Source organism: Cygnus olor, chromosome 1 (assembly GCF_009769625.2).
Source record: "Cygnus olor isolate bCygOlo1 chromosome 1, bCygOlo1.pri.v2, whole genome shotgun sequence".
Classification (NCBI taxonomy): domain Eukaryota; kingdom Metazoa; phylum Chordata; class Aves; order Anseriformes; family Anatidae; genus Cygnus; species Cygnus olor.
In genome coordinates this window covers 145,014,023-145,035,304 of record NC_049169.1, presented here as the reverse complement: position 1 = coordinate 145,035,304, position 21,282 = coordinate 145,014,023, and the positions used below count along the sequence as shown (strand labels likewise).

Sequence of the window (21,282 nt, the reverse complement as noted above, 5' to 3'; positions counted from 1 at the left end):
GGATGTGCACTGGGGCTTAGGCTCCACTGAGAACATACGGACATAGGGAGCACCTGTCATCTACTGCCCCAGGCAAACACCTGAATCAGTTATTGTCAAATAAAGCCCTGCATGTGAAGGAAAGGCAGTCATTCGAGAGAGATGTACACACGGCAGCATGGCAAGTTTTGCTTCCAGTTCTCAAAAAGCAGGAGAATGAGGAAACAGCAAATCCTGAAAGACACATGACTAGTGGAAAAGAGACACATCCCATGGAAAGCATGCAAGATCACGCTCTTACTGAGCTTAAACAGCTGAGCAAGTTCTGTCTTCTGTTGCAAATCCCTCTGCCCTTAATTTTTGCATTGAGATAGATTATGAACATTTTCAGTAATGGTTCAATGGCTTTACTTTCCACAGAAACGCTTGAGCATTTGTGCTGTCAGAGACTGCGTATTTAGTCCTGGGCATGGCAGCATCCCATTGAGGAGCCGGCAGGCTCCAGCACAAGATGGGAACTTAAAACTCCTGTAACTAAATGCACACAAACCCACCTGGTTACAGCTTCATTCTTTCAGAACAAGTTTTCCAGTGTGGAAAAGTAAGCCATGAATTATGCATTTAACAGCTCCTGTCGAGTTTCATTCCACACTCTGTATAATAAATCTTCCAGACAGCATTTAATATGTTTTAGTATATTTAAAAAAATGAATGTTCAGAAATCATATAATTTCACATTCATATGCCAAACAAATGTCATTTTGCTGAACTTTAATAGTTCATGCTCCACAGAGCAGCTTGAACGTAAACCACTTGGAGTAAAACAGTCTGATCACCCAGGTTATACCTAAATTGCATGTGGAACATGCACTGACAGGACCGTAGCAGAAGATGCAATACAGGTTTATAAAACTATCCAGAGCAAAAACAGCCAGTGAGCTGCAGGGGCACTGATTTACTAAGAGAATAAAATCCTCGTGACCCCAAGGGGTGACTACTGTCCACTGCTGAACTACACACCGCTGTGTTCTGGTGGCTGTTGTTACACACCTACCCAAATGAAGGGAAATTCAGGTGCCTCCGATCACGCTGATCTCAACGAGCTAGTTTGCTAGAACAGATGGTGAACGTTGAACCAGAGGCTGAACCAAAGCCACAAAGGACGTGTGAGTAGGTAATGCTCAATCTGCACCTGTGGACTGGGGAGCTGGACAACATCTCTACCACTCGGTGCGGGACTGTGCACCACGTTGAACAGGGGCAGGGGTGAGATGCCAGGCTTCTTGGCCACTCTTTGCCTAGAAGGACAATGCCCTCTTTTTCCTTCAAGATAAGAAGTCATGCAGGACTTGGTTATGTCTTGCTGTCAAGCAATAAATGGATGTGGCATTAAGGCATCCAACAACAAAACTGTGCAAGTTGTTGATTCACGTAGTCCTGCTGTCAGTAATATTTTCATCTACAATAAGGTTTATCAAGTCACAGTCTCAGCTCGCACTCCTGACAATACAAAACATCTTTACAAGTCAGTAAGAATTAGCAGTGTTGGAAAGCCATAAGACTGAATGCAAAGCCTCAAGCTAAGCATCTCAGTAACTATGTCCAATGGTGTTTCACATTACCACATAATTTTGATTACAGCATCAGAATACTTAGTTGTAGCTTCTGAATAAAATTTGAGAAAATAGCACAAAAATATAAATAAATGCACTCAACTTCTATTAACACTAATTTTTACTGTTCTGCATTTGCAAAAAAAAGAGAGTAATCTTCACATACTAGCCCCTCTATATATATGAAAACAGTATTTCCATCTGAAAAATTTGTACCATTTCTGAACCTCCTAAGTGAGGTCCAAACCATGTCAGTACCGAAATTTTAATTACACACATTAAACTGCAGACAGCCAGCTAAAAATACCAGTTCTTACATCAGAAATGCTATTTTCCATAATTTCAAGTCAGTCCTTCTGTTCTCAAAAATACGGCCAAATGTATCCCAGAACTGGGCATCTGGGAACCAAGGCACCCAAGATCATTAATGTTTCATTAATATTTCCATAATCCACTGATTGTAAGCTGATTCGCAATTTCCGACTGGGCTGGTTGGTCTTGCTTAAAACCTGGACATTTTCAGGCTTTGCATATGGTAAAGAACAGTTCTCTATGGGCTTAACACTGTCGCTCAGTTTCTTTCATATCACGGCCTAATGATTAGAAAGAATCAGAAGCCAATCTGGTTTGTCTGTTCTTTGTTTGCTTGTTTTTGTTTGTCCGTTTATTTATTAATTACCCACTCTGACCTCAAGCAAGTCACGTTCTTTTTGATACTTATTTCTCATTCTGTTCAAAGTATTGAATTGACAGTAGGGACAGTCACTTGCCTCAATGCAGTGCTGTGATGCATAACTGAATAGCCACAAAGTGCTCTATGACATGGAAAACTGTATTTATGACATGGAAAATAGCATTAAGGCCACTGACTAGCAAAAACAGAAGTAAGATGCAGGCATTCCCTGGCACATGGCTCAGTGCTTAATCCACTAGATATGTGGCCAATTAGGATAATTGCTAGAATGATAGACGGATAGTTGGCACAAGAAATTTGTTTTTTGGTTATTAGTCTTTGCACGATTCATTGCAAATGTTAAACTCTTAAAATGTCTCAAATGATTTCCTTAAATTTGGAGAAAAACTGAGTAACAATCCATACTTACTACAAATATTCTTTTTGCTCTTACGAATGAAAAAGTAAATGTTTAGAAAAACAAGATACAACTGAGATACCACAAGTATAAAAGACAAACAAAAATACACTTTCATTCGTCTATCTTCCCATGTATAAGAATTCCCACAAAATATTTACCAATCTGCTCGCACTATTATGGAAAACATAAAGCCCTTGTACAGACTACTTAACATAAAGACTGTGGAACATTTAAGTAAATGGATAAAATCAGAGGGCTATTCGTATTTATACTAGTTGTAATAAATGTTTATCATGTAGCCCAGAAGGAGCTTTTAACGTTGTGCTCTTGTAAAGATACAAACAGTGGAAGTGATGAACTGTGGAAGTGATGAACTGTGCAATTACAAACAGAGAACATGCTTTTCGAGCAAACATCGTGCTCGTCATCTCTCCAAAAAGGTAGAACTGTTTGCAAACCTTTCAGTTCACAGCCTAAATTACCAATGCTGTCCTAGAAAGTACCCTGGGTCTAAAAAGCTTCCACAAGCTCACTCTGTGTAAATATTATACCAAAATAAACTATGCAGAAGCTTATCCAAATATTGACCTTCTTCAACTGATAAATTATAAAGGGAAAGTTTTCATATCCTGCAGGAAATAAACACTACATCTACTGTTTTAAAGTCACTGTCATAAGAGGCTTTGGGATAAGAAGAAAGGGAGACAAGGGTAAACAGAACAGACTTCAATGTTAAAAGGCTATTAAAAGCCTTTCCATCACCACTGGCATCAAAATGTGGCATTAAAGAGGATCAATGTTTTACAAGAGAATGTTACAGACTGAACAGGCTGTCAGGAAGCCTTCTTTGGATCACATGCACAACAGTATGTTATTTCTCACTCCAAATAAATGAAAAAACTAGTCCTGAATATATTTTCACAAATGCTTCACTATACGTAACCGCACTACATATTGGAATGGATGTGCAATGCATGTGTCATTTTCTGACCTAGTACGGACAAACTTGCTTGCAGACTGAAAAGCCAGCACATTATTTCTAACCCTACCTCAGTTACCTAAGCAGCATTTCCCCCTGCATTTATTGGAGATTGTTGAACAGGTCAGACAGTATCCAAGCTCCTAAGCAAATACTGTGTTTCAAAAGTGTTGTGGGTTTTTGTGTGTGTGTTTTGTTGGTTTTTTTTTTAATAGAAAATAAAACAGTTAAGTATCTGATTTGTATTCACTTGATATCCAGCTACGTCATTTTAATTTCTTGTTTTGTTATAATGACTGTTTTCACAAGACCTGACACTGTAATAGAAATTAGAGCCTGCTTCAAAAGAGGCTAAGTAGAAAAAAAAAGGAGTCACACTGTGTACCAAAATCTGCAAAGTACCAAACCCTACATTGAGCTAAAGTGATACTATCATTAGCATTCCCATGGTTTGGAGCAGGGCCTAGAAATCTGGCAAGTTTTTTGTTGTTCTGTTGCGGTTTTTTTGTCTGAGATGTACTTGTTGCCATTCCTGTGACAACCTGCCTACATAATTAAAGACAGTACTGCACAGATACTATTTTCAAGGTGGTTCAGCTCCATGTGGAATCAACAGTTATTTATAGTTTTGAAGTTATTTGATACCTAGCAGACAACCACACCCCTCTTTGTATCAGTGGCTCTGGTAGTTCACATAGTTTTAATTATTTCTGCAGGCAGAATCCCAGCCCTTGTTGACTTAAGCACACTCGTAATTCACCCTACACACAAATACCCTCAGAAATTGCAAATACCAATGAAACCTAAACCACACTAATGAGCAATACTTCCCTTCGGCAGGGACACAACACACCTCGAGCCATGGAACCCACGAAGCTACCATGGCACTGTTACAAATGCTCCTTTGCCAAGGTAATCTCACCTGTACTTCTGAATCAGCATCAACGTGCTGGAGTTGAAACCAGGTGTCTCTGTTATGATACTTCTGCAGATCTTCCTTCTGTATAGCTACCTTTCCTGGAAATAAAACAAATCAGAAGCACAGTTTAAGACATGCTATAGCTCCCCAAAAATACATTTCAATCAAAAACAGGTTTTAAAACAATGATTAAAGGACTATCCTATTCAAGAAAGGCTTCAGATAAAGGAAAGATTTCTTCAGGGCATACTTTTTTTTTTTAAACACAATACATAATTCTTTCAGATGAACAGTTTTTTCCACTTCATATTGTGAAAGACTGAAATTCCTAACATCATACTCACTTAACAGACTGAAGCACTGAGCACTGTGTGGATGAGTTTGCAAGTATGCTTATAGTAAAAATACCACTATTACTTTTTTTGATATAACATTACAGTTAAACTTGTGGTGGGAAAAGTTTGAAAACTGTTTGTTTCAGATGTTTGAGGTAGATGCCTGTAACAATCCCAGAAGAAACTTCCGAGCATGGGGTTATTGTAAACAACATTTCAGGATGAGGCTCTTTATTATATTTTTGTAGAAGTGCAGCAACTAGAGATCAAGACACAGCTGATTCCCAGACCTGCATTTTGAGGTCCGGTCACTTCGCCACTCTAAGTGGTAGGAGATCTACTGACTGTGCTCACTCAAAGCCTCGCAGAGCTCGTATCCCACAGCCCAGAACCATCCGAGTGATACCATTCACGTACCACCTCTGTTCAGACAGAAAACACAGCAGAGCTTTTCCCCTGACCTTTTTCAAACCCCCTTACCTCTACCCAATTAGCTTTTTTGGTAGTTATAGCAACAGCAGCCAGTTTCATGCCATGAACTAATGTATATGCATGCTACGGGCTAACTTGTACATAAAGCTAAAACTTTCATCTTGCCAGCCTCTCGGGCATTATGTAAAGCACTCTCTGAGAGGTAACGAAACTTTTTCCAAGCTTCTTTCTTTGTATATACAAAGCAGAGCATGGCATGCCTGAGGATCACGTGCTCCTCCGAAAGCAGCTTTGGGCTGGGTGGTTCCCCAGGCACCGAGGAAAGCAGCATGTTCAAAATGAAAGAATCCAGGACAGCCAGAGATGTTTGTGAGGCTCGAGAAAGCCACTTTTCAGCAACGTGGTTTGGTAGCAGACCTCTCTGCTTAAGAGAGTTGCTCACATACAGTTCACAACCACTGCATTGCTACAGAAACACGGACTTTCTTTAACCAAATCCTGCTGGACAAAATATGACTGACACAGTCTTAGTAGAACATGGGTTTTGAAGGCTCCCCAAATCCATGCAGTTTGGCCAGGGATCATAACACATCACCTCAGCAAATGTTACTAGAACACGTTTACATCATCCACATGATGAACTACGAAAATCACAAACACAAAGCATTCTCCCTTCTGAAATCGAGACCTTCTTGGAGTCCCAACTGTAAGTTTAGCATTACACAACTCTGTCCCCTGAAATTTTGGCCTTTGCCTTTAGCTGTGCTTGGAGGGCTCCCCCAGCCCTCCTGCCTGCTGGGCTGCTCCCATGCTCTCTGTGGTAGCTGCTGCTGCATTGCGTTCTCCTCTCACCCTCAGGCTGCTTCTAGTGACACTTTCCAGACTTGCAGGCCCGGTTTCTGAACAGCTCTGCCATCCTTCCATAGCTGCCCTCTGCAGCATCTGCCAGGGTTTCTGCTCTGGCTTCTGCAGAGCTTCTGAGCCACCGCTGCCAAGTCTTGCTCCCTCTGCCCTCGGCGCTCTCCTCCCCCTTCTTGTCCTTTGGAGATTACCAGATCCATCTCCTTGCAAGCATTAAACTAGAGATTAACACAGAGCAGATTCATTGCCAGGCTCTTCACTGGATGTGCAGAGCTAGTGATTGAAACTTCTTAGAAAAAGAGTAACTAAATTACACAAACCTACAATGTAATATGGCAGAAAGGGTAAATAAACCATAAGACATTTTAACTGTGCTGAACAGAAGATGTGAAGTTACTCTGCTAAGAACCTCCGTACTGATGGCTGGGTATTTTCACAGCTTTGCTTTTATTCTCCAACCACAGCAGTATGTGGGCAGTTTCTCTGTTGTTTTTTGTTGTTGTTGTTGTTTTCCTGCTGTAGGTTCTCTAAAACATTTTTCAGAGGGCTATGCTTAAATCCATGACCTTCCAATAATTGCTGTGGACCTTATCTGAAATTGTTTACTTTCACTGCTTGCTGTACCCTTCAGTCTCTCGCAGAAATCCTCCACCCGACCGCAAGGTAACGCACACCACAGACTGTGCCACCTGCATCTTTCCATCACTTTTATTCAGTCACCTCTCTTGCAGGCACATTCCTTGTGGAAAGCCAAAGGACAATTTCAGTGACATCAGCACCTTTACACAGCAGAAAAGGTGTTACCAGTGACCCCTCTTTCAGCAGGAGGTCCCACTGCTCTCTAAACCCAGGACTGCAAAACCAACCCAGCCGGGTATGACTGTATGATCAGGAGGTAACCGCAGCTTTGGAGACAGCAACGCACGCCTCTAGCTCCAAGAGGGTTAACCTGGTGGCACAACTGTTTTGATTAGGAAACTGTTTGAACAGCACTGTTTGCTCTGCACACAAGCAATTCTTACTAATGAGTGAAACTTATTGACCGGGCTGGCTGGGATCCAGGGTTTTTCGCTGTAGACCAAGCGATCCGCAGAGAAGAAAAATCCAGTGGGATAAAGTGCGCGTGTGTGTGTTGGCGGGGGTAAAGAAATGGCCAACACTTTGGCTAGTCTAAACACGTGTAAGAGCATATTACTGATAGGGCAAACTGTTTTATCTGTCCTGTTAAATGATTGTCTACATAAGGTAGTGGCCTGCAGGATTTGTAACTCTTGGCCTGCAGAGGCCACGTCCATACGCTCAGCCACACCAGGCTCTGGCATCACTGAGTGCCACCGGGCCCTGCCCTCTTCACCACAGCCACTCAGCCTCAGACAACTTCAAGACTTGGAAGAATTAGGTTAACTCTAGGCCAAAAAGCACAAGCTGTTGGCACCTGTCATTTGAACCGACACCGCCCGGTAAAGGCCCACAGCTCTCCTTGAAGATAAACCTGACGCCAGAGGTCGGCAAGGTTTACCGCCTCTCATCTAGAGGACTTTTCCTCTCAGAGGCTCTTCGGCTCGCTCCCCAGCTCAACCCCATAGCACAGTGCTCCTTCGCAAAACTTGGGCTGCTGCCACGCGGCAGTGCTAGACTCCAGAGCTCATCTCTGAGGCAAGCAGCCACTAATGCCGGTTTCCTCAGAGCCACCCAGGGCTGCGGAAAGCCCGGCTCTGTTCCTTAAAGCTTTTAGACAGCGTCTGGGAGCAGGCAGGAAACAGAAGAGCATGCTGAGTGATATACGGTGTTACTTCAAAACGTAGTTAAGTTGCGTGATTTTTAAAGCAAGTAATCTGCTCAGCAATAATACCAGCAAAGATTAGGTAAAAGCATTCTTCTCATCTGAACTAATCCATTTTCCAGGTCTGACACTCATCGAGTCCTCAGGCTGGGGCAATGTGAGGCAATCCACACACACACTTCCACACTTCTGTCACCCACTTGGCAGTGTTTTCCCTATATCCCCCAAATTCACACTGAACAGACCTGCAGTGGCATATTTAAATCCTAAACCCTGTGTTCAAAGCAAATATGTGAATGCCAAACCCAACCCCCCTCTCTCCTTCAGAAGAAACCAAACCACCAGCAAGCTGTTCTGCCAAACACAGGGCCAGGGCACGGGTGAATGAAGTTACTACAAAAGGGCCCTTTATGGTCCCAAGGGTGCAAAGCCTCCTGCTTTCCCCACCTGTACACCTCTGTCCCTGTGCCCCGAAACCGTTGAGGAAATGGAGTCAAGTTTAAGAACACCAAAAAATGTAAATAAACATTCTGGAGGAGGAGAAGGCAGGAGCAAGTAAGTTTCTGGGGTCATGCGTGGGTGTTGTTTTCATTTTTAACACACAGATCATTTCAACTGACCTGTCTGACAGCTTCCCCGCTCAGTCACGTTGACACAGCGGGAAGGCAGGGGATGGCAGGAGGTCAGTAATTTGGGCACGCAGGCAGAAATATGCAGCAGAGACAGGTGCCGATTTCTGGCCTCACCACTTGAGAAGGTGTCGTGAGAATGCTGCATGCTTTATGCCTGTCCCTTCCCTCGATGGACTTTCAAATGCTCCTCCCAGGTGAACCAATGCAGGCCAGTAGCTTGCCCTGGGACACATTAGCTTAATTCAGGGCTTAACATTTCCATACAAAGACTAGCACGGAGTTATAACTTGCCTCTGGCACTCTCCATCCAGTCACAGCTACCTCCTTTCTGGGCTACCTGCTGGCAATGAAAGGACTAGGCACCAACTTGAGGATTATACCTCACCTTTTAATACTTGTTTCCTGGTTTGTAGAGTGTTTGCTTCACAGCTGAGGGATCTGAAAATTTATGTCAGCTCCTAGACTAATAAAAGATACATTCCTTTGCAGAAAAAGAAGTCAGACAGCACTAAGACTGGAGTTTGTCATTTTAAAAGGGCACAAGGCTCTACTTGAAAAACCACCTGACATTTATTTCACAGAACCCTGTAAAGATAGCATTTCAGGAGCTCCAGAATCTTATCTTTAATTTATCTTGGGACACTTAAACATTGAAAACCATGAAACTTTGGATACAACTGCCAAGTGAGCTGAAGCAATAAAATGCAATAGTTTTTAATACACCATCCTCCATTAACACTAGCTGCAGTATTGTTATCACATATACGATCTCTAGCAAAGGGTTAGGTCCGAGTCACATGTTACAAGGTCCCAAATGCCTAATTAATTCAGTCATCTCTCAGGTCCAAGCAGAGATTACTTTGCCTCCTATGTGCTGCAATATCAGGCAGTAAGAGGTCATGGAAGCCAGATCAGAAGTTGCATTGTGCTAGCATAGTAAGTGCACAGACCCAGCATATCACTGAATTCATTTAAAATAACTGGTATGAAGGTGCACAAGGAGAATCACTTTCAGTAGCTGGGAAGACTAAGGACAAATAAGAATTGATTTCAATCAACATTTTAGCCTGTGAAAGGCTTACAAGACTTCCATCACCTTGAAATCTCCAACCAAGTACTACTATTCCACTACGGACTGCGGAATTTTGTCACTGTGCATGTGAAATATTATTTGTCACCAAATAAAACAACAGAAACTTTCTAAGACAAAAAGGGGCACATGCCTGCCTTGTTCAAGAACAACACAAATCTGCTTAGCCCTCCCACAACATGGAAAAAGACTGAAAAAAAAAAAACTGCCTAGTTGAGGATCAGAAAGGTAACGATGGGACTTAGGGGCATGAGAAGGTCTCAGAGGCTCAAAAGCACCAAAATGGCTCCTTCCTAGCTTGGGTGCAGTGCCCCATGAAGCACAAGCACTACCAGACCACCTGCTGCCATTGTAAGAATTAGTGGTGACAATGGCAGAACACTTCCAACACAGCAGCGGTGCATCCTACACACAGGACTGAGGTGTACTATATTCATAACCCCAGTTTCATCTGTTTTTTGAATAACTCGTGCAAATGGAAGAATACATCACTTCCACCACCCATTTTCCCCTCCTTGGGATTTATCTTGAACAGTAAGGCAAAGAAAAGTAGGCTTGTGATTAAAACATAGCTTCTAACCTTAAGCAACAAGGTAATACATTGCATAGATTATGACTACCCTCTAACATTAGTTTTGCTGGCCACAATCCTAAAGATCTCTCCTGGCTTATATCACAATTTCTCCTCTCCCTCCCCATTAAAAACGAAGACCTACATAACCACAGCTTTGCTATCAGCTCTCTGCCAGCTGCTATCTGGCCCTTTAAATGTACCTACGTTTGAGAAAAGAGGTATAGCTAGCCCATGGCTCATCCCAGTGGGACAGCAGTCACTGTCGTCTGCCTTAGCACAGGCACTCAAACCCCTGAGCACGCTGCCTGCACTGGACAACCATTTCCTCCATCATCAGACCCTTCCAGGTACTGCAACCGGCAGCCACTGCTATTGCATTAACTTCACAGGCCCTGTCTGTACTTAGCTCAAGCAAGACATAAACCCAACAGACACTGTTTAATAGCTTCTGGTCTGGAGATGAGTCAAGTACTGAAGAAAACACAGCAAGCCCAGCTCAAACTATAGCAGCCAGAAGTAAGCTTGTGATGGGAGGATAAATCTGATTATATCCCAAATACAGACACTATTAACACTGTCATTTGATAAGGATGGAGGCTGTGTAAAAGAACAGTCAAGGTTCTAGCACATTATGCTCAGTAATTTTGTTTATAATATGAGTACTTGTAGCAGGAAAAAGGAAAATATGTATTTTTTGAAAGCTCGACTTTGTTTTCCTGCTTTTGTCATCATCCATTATGTTAAAACATATTGTGAGTGCAGCCCAACAAATTATTCTGTGCAGAAAGTATTTATTTTAGGCTCTCTATGCAACCGTAGAGAATCTTCTCTGTATAATTCTAGTTTATAGCTTCTCGAGACTTGTCATTGTGGGACACGGTCATCTGTTTCCTTTATTTCATTAGTAGCTATATTTATACCATACTGAGTAGATATCTTTTCCATGTCATCCAACAGTATGGCATGGAAACAGTAAACCAAGTTTTGACTTCTGCCTAAGCCATAGTTAGGGGTGAAAGAATTAGAGGAACACAGTTTTTTATTACAGTATTGATCTCTGTTTTGTGTTGTATTTGAAGATCTTTCCTCTACTTACCTAGCAAGAAGCATAGTTTAGCAGAGAAACCTTTTTCACTTTTCCTTTAAATCCAATAAAATAATCAAATGGTGATGTTTCATCTATATTTGGCAACAATTACCTAATAACAATAGATGCTTTGTTTGGGCCTTGGGTAATAAACGATGGCAACTCCACGAATACACTTCCTCAGCTTTGGTAGCACTCATTAACAAAGGTACAGTCACCTCAAACAATTTTCAATTCCAGGCTGTTTTCATTCTGTAAGAATGTCTGTGAGCTACGATTTGGTTTCATCTAATTTAGTCCAGAGCAGCTAAGTTTAATTACCTCTGCAGGCAAATTTGTTCTATTGCCTTATTTGCTTCGGCTCATCTAGCATTAAGCAGGAAAACAGTTATAACCTGACAGGACACAGTGGCCTCAAGAGTTTCAATTTGTTGTACAGCACACCTAATAACCCCTATAAAGATGACTTAGAGCAGTGAGTTATAGGAAATGTAATTAACAAAATGACTTATTAGTTTGCCCCTCACTGGCCGTCTGCCCCTTCACTGAAGAGCTCGGGCATGTGGCACCCGTGTCTTTTTCAGTGCCATTCCCCCCCCCACCAGGACTGCAAACCCCTCTGTCAGGAGTAACCCACACTTACGAAGTGTGATGGGCACGTGATTTGGGATTTAAGTTGAGGATAAATAATTGTATACTTATCACCTGAAGGTCAGATGATATTAACTATGTTTTCAATGCAGTGTTAAACAACTTGGTGTGGCACATTTCCTGTTTTTAACTGATCTACATACTCAAGGTCACAGTCTCGCGCCTCTGAAGTGTTCATTACACACCTAGGAGAATAGCAGCTGAGGGCATATCGTGGAGATGGTTTTCTTCGGTAAATCTAGCTCAATCATTAAAGGGTAAGAAAAGCCTTCTGTCCCAATGCATTGGAACAGCTTGCCACATTTTAGTCTCATTTAACACCTCTAAAAAGCCCCAAACTAAATATTAAAATATAATTGTTACAGAACACATTTTTACATTTGCTGTATTTAACAGCATTACTGTCCTAATATTCCTTCTGCTGCTTCCATATAGTGATATCTTGTCTTCCCCGTCACTGGTGAAGACACCAATCGCCAGTTTTTCAAGTTAATGCCATCTCCTCAATGTTTTTTTCCTTGTAACGACTTGATGGAAATAGCTATGCCATTTATTATACAGACACATGTTCAATTAAATTGGCCTACAATTCCTACTTGATAATTTGGAAGTAGAAAGAATATGTAAATTTAAATGGGATTTCCATTACTTTCAGGAGTACATTTCCTACTCAAAGCATCTCCACACACTATATAAATCACTATATTAAACTCCAGGCAGTAACAGTCAAGGCACACATTATCAACGGTAAACTTAAGACTGATTTCTTTCCACAGTGACTGTATACTTCATGTTTTAGCTAAAAAAGATTAATTATATTTCAGATCCACTGAGATGTGCATTTCTTCATTAAGTTTACACCTCGACTGGCATCCAAGGTTCTTCCAAGACACGGTTGTTCCAGAGCTGTACGTTTAGCTAACCAAAATCCTACATGACTTAGCAAATTGTCACTAGGAAAATGCAAATGTAATAAACAAACATGCAAACTCAAAGATATCTTTATCTGAACAACCCTCCCATCCTGTATGCCACAACACTACAGTCTGTTCCAAAAACATATCTGCTACACGGGTTCCAGTTTCTGAATTTGTTTGGTTCTCCTCGGAAGTTTCTGTCAGAGGTTTCGGGGGTTCTTGTTTTTCATTTTCTCGCCCCCACTCTTTCCGTTTTTGGTGGCTTGAGCATTCTCATCTGTCACACATTTGAGTTGCATTTCGGATGTTTTTACCATCACAAACTTGTACTTCACATTTGAATAAATAAGATTGTGCCTGCTCTGAGCTCCAGTCAACCTGGAAATCAGTATTACAACACCAAGAGAAAGTTTTGGCAATACTAAATAGTGACTCAAAATGAACTTTGCTAGCCAGCCATCTTCAAAAAAAATAGCTACTTGTCAAATTCTCACCATTTTATCACACATGCACACTGTGTTCTCTCTCTTTCTCTCTCGAAACCCCCCTCAAAACCAGCCAAACAAACAATGCAAACAGATGTCTTAAATGTACCATATCACACAGGAAACACAGGCAAATTCACGAGCTCAGTAACATCTGAACTTAAAATTATTCTCCCTGGAAGGAAGACACGGCCCCCAATTCCCTTCTCTGAGAAAGTTCACTGCTGGATGAGCATGGATAACCACATTTTTTTCAGCAGAAGTGTCTCATGATGACATAATATAACAAGAAATCTCTGTAATGCAAACAAAGGGCCCCTCTTTGGAGAACTGAGCAGTTCAGTGGAAACGAGCTCATTCTAGCACTACGCTAACCAAACTGTTTCAGTAGGGACCTCTTCCTAACCTCCCTTGCTCAAGCCTCTTCAAGAAAAGGTCTCTTAAGACTAAGTTGAAATGATACATGTAGAGCAGCTATTCCTTTTAAACGTTATGCACTTTGTTCCTATGTAAGAGTTGCTGTCATCACAAAAACTCCACGGCTTAGCTTTGCTGCTGATGATTCCTGCTCATTATGAATTACTGAAAATAACCACTTGCAGTTACTCCAGAGCAATGCTCTCTTTCCAGAGCATTTCCAATTACAAGCAAAAGTTATAGAATTAATATCACAAGGTGACAGTAACTCGAGAATTTGTTCTTCTCTCCATTGCCTTTTGGCTTTTGATAACACTTCCACATCTTTGAAATGCTCTTCAAAATACACCTGTGATAAGGAGAGAGGAGAAAAGTGGGGGAAGAATAGGGAAGACTCGGACTACAATAGCTATATGCACTGTAAAATGTCAATGTAGATTGGTAACGCTGGAGTTTTGCCTTTTAGTGCTACATCAGGGGAGTAACAAATCAGTCCGCCTACATACGGATTCTTCAATGCATACAAAAATAAATTTAAAAAACTTGAAAAAAAAAAATCACACGTTGCAAGAACACTACCTCTTTTTCCTGAAGAGGTAGTGGAAAAAAACACCAGATCAATCATTCAAAAATCCAAACAAAGGCCCTTCTGTATCTTCTGCAAGTCTTTCCTTCCATGAACTACTCCCAGAAGCTTTAGGATAAGATTACTCCAGCAGCTCCTGAAGAATTCCCCTCCAGTGTCAGAGCTTGATTATTAAAACAGGAACTTAGAGAACATGGTGAAAAGGAAACAATTTGCACTTCTCTACCAACAATTTCATGGGTCTGGCTTGTGTCAAGTGTTCAAAGACCCCTGTTCGGAGAGAGAGAGTAAAACCCTTACCAAGAAAAATCCCAGTCCACAGCCTGCCAGTTTGTAGGACATTGCAGCTACAGAAAACTAGTCACACACGGGAGACAAGGCAAATTCAACAACAAAAAGCTGAGCAGCTGAAAGAAAGGAGGTATTGCTTTCATATTACAGGAAACTGGAGATCAGCGAGACCAAAAAGCTTTCCAAAAGCTCCCTCAAAAAAATCAGAACCTGACCCCCTTCCTCCCCAGCACGCATATGCCAGAGCTAAACATCAGTTCTCAATGATCTCACCTCCACCCTAATGCTTTACCTAACGCTTCTCCTGCAGAGTACACGTGTATCTGGACACAGCTGTGGATTCTGGCAGTGTAACAGCGTTTTCTCAGGAATAGGTAGTTTAAGTTGCTGCCACATAGTTCTGCAGAGTAAAGCTGAATTATTTCATGATACCTGGAAGATGAAATTCTTGCTTCCTAAGGAAAGTGCTTTGGCCCCACAGCTTTGTCTGTTACTGCGCTGTATTTACCTGTAGTTCTGCCTTTACGATCTTTCACTGTGTATCTTGTGCTCTTTTTCTCAGAAAGAAACACAAATTTTACAAGTGTTAAGAAACCCATTTAGGTAATTCCAGATTGGCTTAACACACCAAAAGAGTAAGTGTAACTCCCTGCCTCAAGAAAAAAAAAAAAAAAGTTACAAGCTCGAAAGAAACTTAATAAGCATTCTTAATTTTCCAGTTTAAAGCAAAAAGTAACCTAATGCTTAAGTAATTCAACCTACCAACTGGGAAGTTTGGTTCAACTGTCAGTTTTACTTTGGAAATTCAGCAGAATCTAAATAGATCAGGAAACAAGGAAGTCCTTAAAAATCATGGTAATTACCATTTGTTAGTGACTGAAGGAAATATATATTTACTTGTTTTAAATAAATACACATTAAGATACACAACTAAGAGGAAACCTCAGCTTAAAGTAAGTTGCTGTATCTGAAAAGAATGGAATACCTGACAGCAGACTAAGGCATTAAATAAAACAGAACAATTTCTTGTTTAAAAATTCGTTTAATGAAGGTTAATTCAAAACGCAGCAAAGTTGCTGGAAACTTTGAATCGGGCTATACAACACCTGACACAGGACAGTGAATAAAACCACAAGTCAAATTCTCGCTGTAACGTTAAATGCAAAATCCAAAAAAAAAGAAAAATTCAAAGCTAAGGCTCTTACCAGGTTCTCAAAAACCATGTCCTTGACCAAGTAGGTCTTTTTATTAAAAAAAAAAAAAAAAAAAAAAGTTTGCTAGATTCTATACACAGATGTGCTCCTTTAGGGACACAGAATTTCCTAACTCACGTGTAACAAAAATAAAACAAAAAATAAATACAAAACATAAAACAAAAATTAAAGAAAGGAAAAAAATAGCAACTGTATGACATACTAGTGTAATGTAAAGGTACATACGAAGAGATCAGCACCACCATTTTATGCCCGTTAAGATAATGCATTTTACAGTATTACATAAACTATCGCTCAACATTAGATAATTTCCTCAATACAAGTTCTGACAAAGCATAAACACATAATGATAGCTGTAGTCACGTTATATTGGAATTTTTTAGAAAAATGAGTCAAACACAACCTCAAAATTAAAAGATGAGAAACTGAAAAAAAAGCCCCACAACAAAACAAAAACCAAAACAAACAAAAAACAACAGAAAAACCCCAAACCATTAAAGTGACTTAAAATGGAAACTGTTCCGCTCAAAAATAATTATTAAACTTCCCAACTTTTGTTTTGTTTTGTTTTGTTTTTAACAAGACTTTTATCCCTAAAGAGATGAACTGAGTGTTATGGAGTTTGCCACAAGTGAAATGCAAGGCAAATAATATCTGGCAAAGGTCTGCCCAGAGTAAGCAACAGCTTGCTCTAATACGTTTATAAAATTCATCTGTCATTGTGCTGTACCTATGAACAGTATCTATTACTCTGCATGTGATTACTGTAGTCATCATTTAACAGTATTTCATGCAGGTGAATATAGTGAGCCCTAGAGTACAGCATGACTGAAAGCCTTGCATATTAAAAAATATACAGTAACAAATGATGTTGCCAACGTTTAAATGGAGCTTCATTGTCTATTTCAATTAAACTGCTACCTGTATTTGCTGTCATAACAGCACTTATCTGCCAGCCTTCTTTACAGTATGTAATACTGAAGGTACTTTTGTTGTTTGACAGGAAGAAAAATACAGAGCATTACTTACCATTGTCACTTTCAGCCATATCAAGACCCAAACTCTTATGACTATTTATGATCCAACAGTTACAAGTCCAAGAGAAGTAAGCTATAAGGAAAATAGTAATTTATGAACACATACCTATGATGGAATCCCTTCGAAAAACATCTCTGTCAAAAATATAAAATGACAGATGGCGAAAGGTCCGAGGAATTTCACAGTAAAAGTCTTCTCCATAGAAGGGGCTGGGTAAAAAAACACACACATAAACACACACATACACACACACACACAAAAAGAAAGAAATTAGTGTTGGTATCCCGGAGGAGCCAGCGTGCTTACATTTCACACCCAGAACGTCTCTCTGGACTGCGATGCTCACTCCCTCCCATGCAGGTGCACCTTCAAGCACACCTCCTGCTCTTCCCACCTTAACTGCCCACAGAACAAGATTTCCTACTGTACGAAAAGGAGCAGGTACTTATTTTTATTTGGAGAAACAGAAAGCCCTAAAGAAAGAGGGCAGAGACACCATTATTTGTTAATACACCCTGCCTCAAAAATGGAAAGAGGTCCCTGCTGCCACACAGTGCTTAATGTACAACAGAGGTCACAAAAGCATACAGATGATCAGGATGAGCAAAATATAGCACAGATCAAGTAATATATACATATTTTAAAAGGATTTTGTTTATTTTAATACCTGCAACCATTACCTCTTTTCTCATCCCCTCCGAAGTATTAAATTTAAAGCCAGATGCAGTCAAGTGATAGTAACTAAGCCTTGGAGTTGACATGACACTTGTGACCTGGGAGCCCTGCATATGTGTTTCTATTCTTGCCTCCTGGAATTCTATAGAATATGGGTTGTTTCTGTTGTTTTTTTTACAGTAAGACAAGGTTTAAAAAAAAAAAACAAAAACACATTATCTCAGCATGAAAAGCTCTTTAGAGATTTAGGGGGCTTTCTTTGGATCCTACCAATTTGACCAGAAAATAAAGTCCCTGACTCCTAATAGCAACCCTTTCAGTTTCTCTCTGTCCAATTACATGGTTAAGAAATTATTTCTAAGAACTATAAGCATACATCAACACTATTTATTCATCAACAGGCCTACCATTTTACCACAGATTTCTAATTCCAAGTCACTCATGATTATGTAGATCTAAATCGGTGGATGCCATTTGAGTCATACAGACAAATACAGCAAGCATGGCAGAGGTAGACTTAAAAATAAATCTCTCATTTTAACAAGCTCAAAGCCAGCAGGTTTTTCTTCCCCCTTTAAATACAGACCTCCTTATTGTCTCGGCTAAGCACAGCCATGGGAGATCATTACTGAAGGCTTTTGGTGTTAGAAAATTACATAGCCAGAAGTTTAAGTGTCCCTGCATTAACTTTTGATTTTTCAGCCTCTTGTCAGCAGAGGTCATTTCCTTGGTGTCTTTTGGGAAACCGCAGCAAAAGGAATTTTACATCACCCGTACACTTTTGCTTGTATTTCTGCCTACAGTAAAAATACACTGCCCCCAAATTGCCTCACGAGCTAGATGGCAAATCTCAAAGCACGCGGGCACCGCAAATCAGCTAACCACTGTGTTTGAAGAGATACTTGCCACATGAAGTCCAGAGACATCACTCAAGACACAGAACGTTATGGTGGAGCCACTACTCCCCCAGCCACATGGAAGAACACATGCTGGATGAACATTGAAGCCCAAGATGCACCCATGGGTCATGTTTCCCCACTGAAATAGTCTCCCATTCCTTGAAATAAATGCATCCAGGCGTAAGCCAAGGCACTGAGACCCACGAAGTTATCCCCACTGTGAGGATGGGAGAAGAATCTATGTGAGGATGGGAGAAATATCTAACGGCTGGAAATGGCAGCTGGTTTGACTGTTATATTCATCCCAGCTACCAAGTCAGCACTCTGTGTTAGGTCATATTCTCCTCCGAGAGATTTTATTTGGAATCAAGAACTCAGCAGCTTCTACTAAACCGAGGGCTGCCCGACTGTCCCAGCAGCCACGCTTCTGCTGGCAGCCCCAAATGCCTCGCTCTGTGCACACGGCACACGTTTTCAAGCACAGGCTTAACCCAGTGGGGCTAGACAAATGCTTAAACACTGCCCATATATTCAGTGCTCTATACATGCAAAACACTTGCATTGTTCCAAGCCCTAATAGTCTGTTCAGCCATAACATTGCCCTTTCTGCTGGAAGAACACGACAGATGAATTTACTCACTAATGACCTTTGTATGAGATGATACTTAATGAACTGTGGATTATATATACACGTTTCTCTATCAACCATATTAGTGAAGCTTCAGTATGCTGGAAAAAACACACACGTAAATACTATAAAGCTTGCTTTAATTCAGCTCAACTGATCCTGGCAGAAGGAGCAGGAAAGAGACATCAGCTGGGTCCTTTGGCAAGTCCCCTGCTAATCATTGTCACAAGCGCTGGCCAGGGGCAGAAGATATCTAAGACCACACCCCAGCAAAACACCCATGACATTTGGAAAAGCAGACTGGACAACAGGAAGTGTCTGGTCCAATGCGTGCTATCCGAAAGAGACTAATTAACAAAAGAAATGTTATCAAGTCTGCCTTAGCCATGGCAAGACCACATCTTGTTACTACAGTTGGGCACAAGGCTATTTAGTCCGAGCAGCGCCCGCGGGCTGGTACTTCTCATGCAATGTGCTACTCACAGCTGCTGCCCACAGAAGAGAAGCTTTGTTCTGTGCTCGGTTTTAACCCTCCAAGACCTTGTAGCCCTTGTAGATTTGCAGCCTTCCATCACTCAGGTAACACCCCCGAGTCACGCTGCATTGCAGGAATGGCCTCAAGTTGCACCAGGGGAGGCTCAGGTCGGAAATGAGGAGCCATTTCTTCTCAGAAAGAGCAGTCAGGCACTGGGACGGGTTGCCCAGGGAGGTGGTGGAGTCACCGTCCCTGGGGGTGTTCAAGGAGAGGTTGGACGTGGTGCTTAGGGACATGGTTCAGTGGGTGACATTGGTGGTAGGGGGATGGTTGGACCAGGTGATCTTGGAGGGCTCTTCCAACCCTAATGATTCTGTGATTCTAATGAAAGCAAGCAGATCTCCAACCCAAATACACTCACTTTCCACTGGGTAACTCCCCAAAGAAGTTAAAACTGTAAGGGAACAGGGAGATAAATCTGATCCTCTTCTGCCCCAACCTTGTGGAGCTATGCAGAAACAGAATCTTCTTCTTGAAGGAATCAAAAGTCACCACATGAACACTTTGAGCTTCCAGTTAAATGTGTGCTCATCTCCCATGTATCTCTTCAGAACAGTACTGGCCTTGTCTCCCACCCACATGACGAGCAAGAGGTTGCAGCAGTCAAACCCCATGATTTATTTCCCAAGCCAACTTATTGTAAGCATGAGCCCCAGGGCTCCTGAATTTTTTCTTCTGAAAGAACATGTAAATGCCTCCCTCCCTGACCCCTCTGCCCCAACAGCTCCAGTGAGTGCTTTTACTTTGACATGGCAATTAACGAAAAGCAGCAGCCTCTGCCCACACAGCCCTCCATCTTCTGACAAGACCCTCCAAAACAAATACTACAAAAAATACTACAAAAGCCCTGCTGAAAACTCAAGAACCTTTCTGAACCAAAGGAGTTCAGGTCTTTAAAAGACGTATAGATGTAGAGCTTAGTGATATGGTTTAGTGGAGGACTTGTTGGTGTTAGGTCAGAGGTTGGACTCGGTGATCGTGGAGGTCTCTTCCAACCTAGATGATTCTGTGATTCTGTCCTGAGTTAAGCTTTCACTGGAGATTAACCCTATTCTCAGGAGAAACGTTATTCATTCAAGGAGAAGGATGAATAATGAGGGGGCCCTCCCTCAGCCTTACAGCGCAGGTTGCACATCAGGTAGGCCGCACATCAACAGGTCGTGGCCAACACCAGTGTTGCCGTTATTTCAGGTTCTTCTAAGACTTCAATCAAGTGGTGAAAGAGCTGCTGAGGTTAGGATTTTGCAAGGACAGAAGCAGTTGACGTCCACTGTAAGGGCAAATCAGCCTTCTTCCAAGCTGAATATAGAAGCATTTTCAAACCTAGCTTCTTCAGTGAGGAGCGCTGAATTTAGAACAGTTTACATCTTTCATACAGCACCTTCCACAGACACATACACTACCTGATCCCTCCTCAGGGCACTTTCCCTAGGAGCTTCCACATCTGCTGAGACAGAAGAGATGTAAAGCTTTGTTGTGGAAAAAAAAAAAAAAAAAGGAAAAGAAAACCATCAAGAATAGCCAAATGGATTTGGACCTTCAAGCATGTTCTCCGCTCACCAAGCACT

The 21,282-nt window shown here is 41.4% G+C and overlaps 1 protein-coding gene across 8 annotated transcripts in view; it reads right to left on the bottom strand.

Annotated features, from left to right (window-relative positions):
* RASA3 (RAS p21 protein activator 3) overlaps nt 1–21,282 on the bottom strand; it is a 164,581-nt gene that overhangs the window by 59,547 nt on the left and 83,752 nt on the right. For 7 of the 8 annotated variants that reach the window (XM_040554578.1, XM_040554438.1, XM_040554820.1 and 4 more), the window contains 2 exons: nt 17,083–17,186; nt 4,588–4,682 (listed from right to left, as the gene is read on the bottom strand). In XM_040554578.1, the coding sequence (XP_040410512.1) occupies nt 4,588–4,682; nt 17,083–17,186 (199 nt within the window). The remainder of the gene's footprint in view (nt 1–4,587; nt 4,683–17,082; nt 17,187–21,282) is intronic. The other variant, XM_040554970.1, reaches the window with a different exon arrangement.